Source organism: Frankliniella occidentalis, unplaced genomic scaffold (genome assembly GCF_000697945.3).
Source record: "Frankliniella occidentalis isolate FOCC.00 unplaced genomic scaffold, Focc_3.1 Scaffold865, whole genome shotgun sequence".
NCBI classification, from domain to species: Eukaryota; Metazoa; Arthropoda; class Insecta; order Thysanoptera; family Thripidae; genus Frankliniella; species Frankliniella occidentalis.
In genome coordinates this window covers 19,407-22,549 of record NW_026267973.1, presented here as the reverse complement: position 1 = coordinate 22,549, position 3,143 = coordinate 19,407, and the positions used below count along the sequence as shown (strand labels likewise).

At 46.5% G+C, this 3,143-nt stretch overlaps 1 protein-coding gene across 1 annotated transcript; it reads left to right on the top strand.

The window, feature by feature from the left end:
• Positions 1-310: 310 nt before the first annotated feature.
• On the top strand, positions 311-3,143 carry LOC127751739 (zinc finger matrin-type protein CG9776-like; the record flags this gene model as incomplete). Its single annotated transcript, XM_052275742.1, is given in 4 exon segments — positions 311-429; positions 523-633; positions 716-1,039; positions 1,132-3,143. Coding segments are annotated over 4 exon segments (2,489 nt in total), but the record flags the coding sequence as incomplete, so codon positions are not given.

The window sequence follows — 3,143 nt, the reverse complement described above, 5'->3', positions numbered from 1 at the left end:
CATTTAGGTGTCAACCAATTAGGTACTCGAAATAGTCATTCATCTTTTTATCTTGTTCTGCCTATAAATTTTCAAGGTGATAAGTAATGCCTTATTTTGTATTCTCATCAAAACTTTTGTTTCCCCCTGCTTCCTCCTGTTTTCTTGTGAAGTATTTGTTAGACTGAAATAAATGTTTTTCTTGACAAAGTGAGCATGTTCTTTTAATTTGTTGTGTATTATTATCCAAAACGTTTGTAGATCCCTTAAACATGTCTATCTGTTGACTCCATAATATTAATGTCATGTTCAAAACATTGTTTGATTACAGGTTTGCAGTTTTTCATCTCTGCTCCAGCCTGGTACTGCAAACTGTGTGCTGTTTGGATGGGCGACCTTCACTGTGCTTCATTCCATCTGAAGTCTAAACTTCATGCAACCAAATACCATGTGAGTTTCACAATCTTAATTGTTGTTACAAATCCTCTATATCAAACTGATTTCTAAGACATTTGGTTTGTCAACTTTTTTCTGTCACACTAGAACTTCATCAAGGAGAACGATGGATGGGAGTCAAATTGGCTTTCTGAAAGAGAGCAAGCCTATGAGCGCTTGTCTGAGGTCAAAGAAGAGAAAAAATCAGACGGACATCAGGTTTGTCAAATTTTAAATACAGTACATGTTTAGTATTCTTTTGTAAGCCATTCATCGTTACTTATTCGTCGTTCACCTGTAGGTGATCAAGAAGTCAGAATCAGCTGAGCAGCCGATTAAAGAACGGCAGTCACGTCAAGAAAGATTTGATAAATCCGAATCGAAAGGAAAGAAGCGGCGGTCGTGTAGTGGATCAAGTAATGGTTCTGCAGACCGTAACCAAGACATAGAAGCTACTGGTGGTTGGGTTAAAGAAAGACGAATTGATAATGACAAAGAGAGAGCCAGACAGAAGGAGAAGGAACAAGCTCGCAATCGTGCGAGAGTGAAAGAAAGCCACGACCGGGACTCTGAGACAGACAAATCGAAGAGTATTAGAGTTGCGATGAGGAACAAGAGTAATGATGTTAGTATCAACATTCAAAACTCAATTCCATGACCTTGTTTTGTTGTTCCTTAAAATTTCACTTATTATATTTTTTTGTATGTTTATTGCAGAAATCGGAGGACCATCCAGTCATTGCACCATCTCAATTGAAAAGTAAATGGGATTCTCCAGATCGTAAGAATGGCGCCAGTCCTCGACCCTCCGGAGGTCGCCATGCAAATGCACCTGACGACCGGATGATGAGAGAGTGGCTACCTGTAGAAGAATCAGAGAACCAAATGTTGAACAACTTGAAGGATCGGGTGAAGCGCAAGCATGAAGACAGTCACAAGGAGAGAGAGACTGACCGTGACCAGAAAGGCGACAAGGAAAAACCTCACAAGGACAGGAAGTTCTTCCCTGAGCCTCAGTTTGGAAGAAACAAGTTCACCCGCGACGTGACGCCCCCGAGGAACAGGAGGTCCAGGGGAGGGAATGACGACTCGCGCTGGGATGCCTCGGGCTTTGCGGCCCCGCCCGGCGCCATCGTCCGGGAGAGCCCCCCACCTCACAGGCGAATGAACGAAGGCAAAGGTCGCGATCGCGACAGGGAAAGGGATAGAGGTGATCGGGACAGGGAACGAGAGCGGGATCGGGATCGGGAACGTGACCGAGAACCCCGAGACAGGGATCGTGAGCGAGACCGGGACAGGGATCACGACAGGCGGGATAGGGGAAGAGACAGGGACGAAGACGGACGGCATCCACCTCAAAGGGAAGAGGAAGACGATGAGACGAACTTCGAGAAGCAGAGTGCCGAGTTCAGGAAATCTGGAAGGAAACAGCAACCAGTGATGACCATTAAATCCAAACTTCCATTTATTGGGAGGATGCCTGTTTTCAAGAACTTTTCAAAGAAAGGAGCTGATGACAAATCTAAAGATGAAAATTCATCACCCCCTATGTCTCCTGGAGCCGACTCCACACCCGGTAAAAATATGTCGCCTGCTGTCGCCCTAACTCCTGATGGTCTTTCATTGAAAGACAGGGGTCCAGCCTCTACTCCTAGTGCCGCTCAAATTAATGCTAGTATTATGGAATATAGAGCAAAGCTTTTAGATGGCACTGCTCGAACTGTGGAGTCGCCGACAAGTACTTTAGCCTCAGTTTCAACTGTTGCAGCACCTATGCCTAAGTCAACTTTAATTCTGTCTAAAACACCTGCTGTTTCAATAGACAACTTAATGAAGAATAACAAAGATTCTGACATGAAGATGCAACTGAAAAAGCTCTCCGAACAGATGCAGTTGATGGAAAAAGTGCAGGCCACACCGCACCCAACTGCTGATGAGGCTGTTCCTATGGAGTTAGAAGAGGAGGCGGAATCAGGACCAGGGTTGTCAAAGGATTTCCAAGATGCACTGGAAATTATTTTCCCTGACCCTTCCAAACCCCAGGAAGAGAGGCCACCAGGAGATGATGATTCCCCATTACCTGATGTCAAAAATCCCCCACCTAATCTCATGCCAATGCCAAATCTCAGCAATCCCCCTCCTGGTATGATTACTACTACCCCAATGGGAGTTGATGGAATGTACCCCTCGATGGAAAGTGCTCCAACCATGATGGGTGCGATGCCGCCACCTGCAATGGGCATGAGCATGGATGGAACAAACCAGAATGCCAGCCAACCTCCCATGGGCATGGGTATGGATGGGACCATGCCAGGCCCACCAGGTATGGGAATGGGCATGTATGATGGTCCACCCGGAACCTACCCTCCAGGCACGTATCCGCCTGGGCCCATGGGCCCGATGGGCCCAATGGGTGTACCTCCTATGGGTGGTCCAAGAATGGGCCCTATGGGTCCTATGGGACCTCCACCAATGGGAATGCCACCAATGGGTCCTATGGGTATGCCAATGGGACCTCCACCTATGGGAGTGCCCCCCATGGGTGGTCCAAGACCACCATCAATACCTGCCAAAAGCTCAAGTACGCTTGATGCCGATGACATGGCAATGCTGGGCATTGACGCTGATGATATCGGCGCGCAAGGAATGTGATTTAATTGCACTTTTCTGTTACTGTGTTGATGTTATGCCTTGTTGTAAGCAAGAGTGAACTTAGCATTAACATTAAT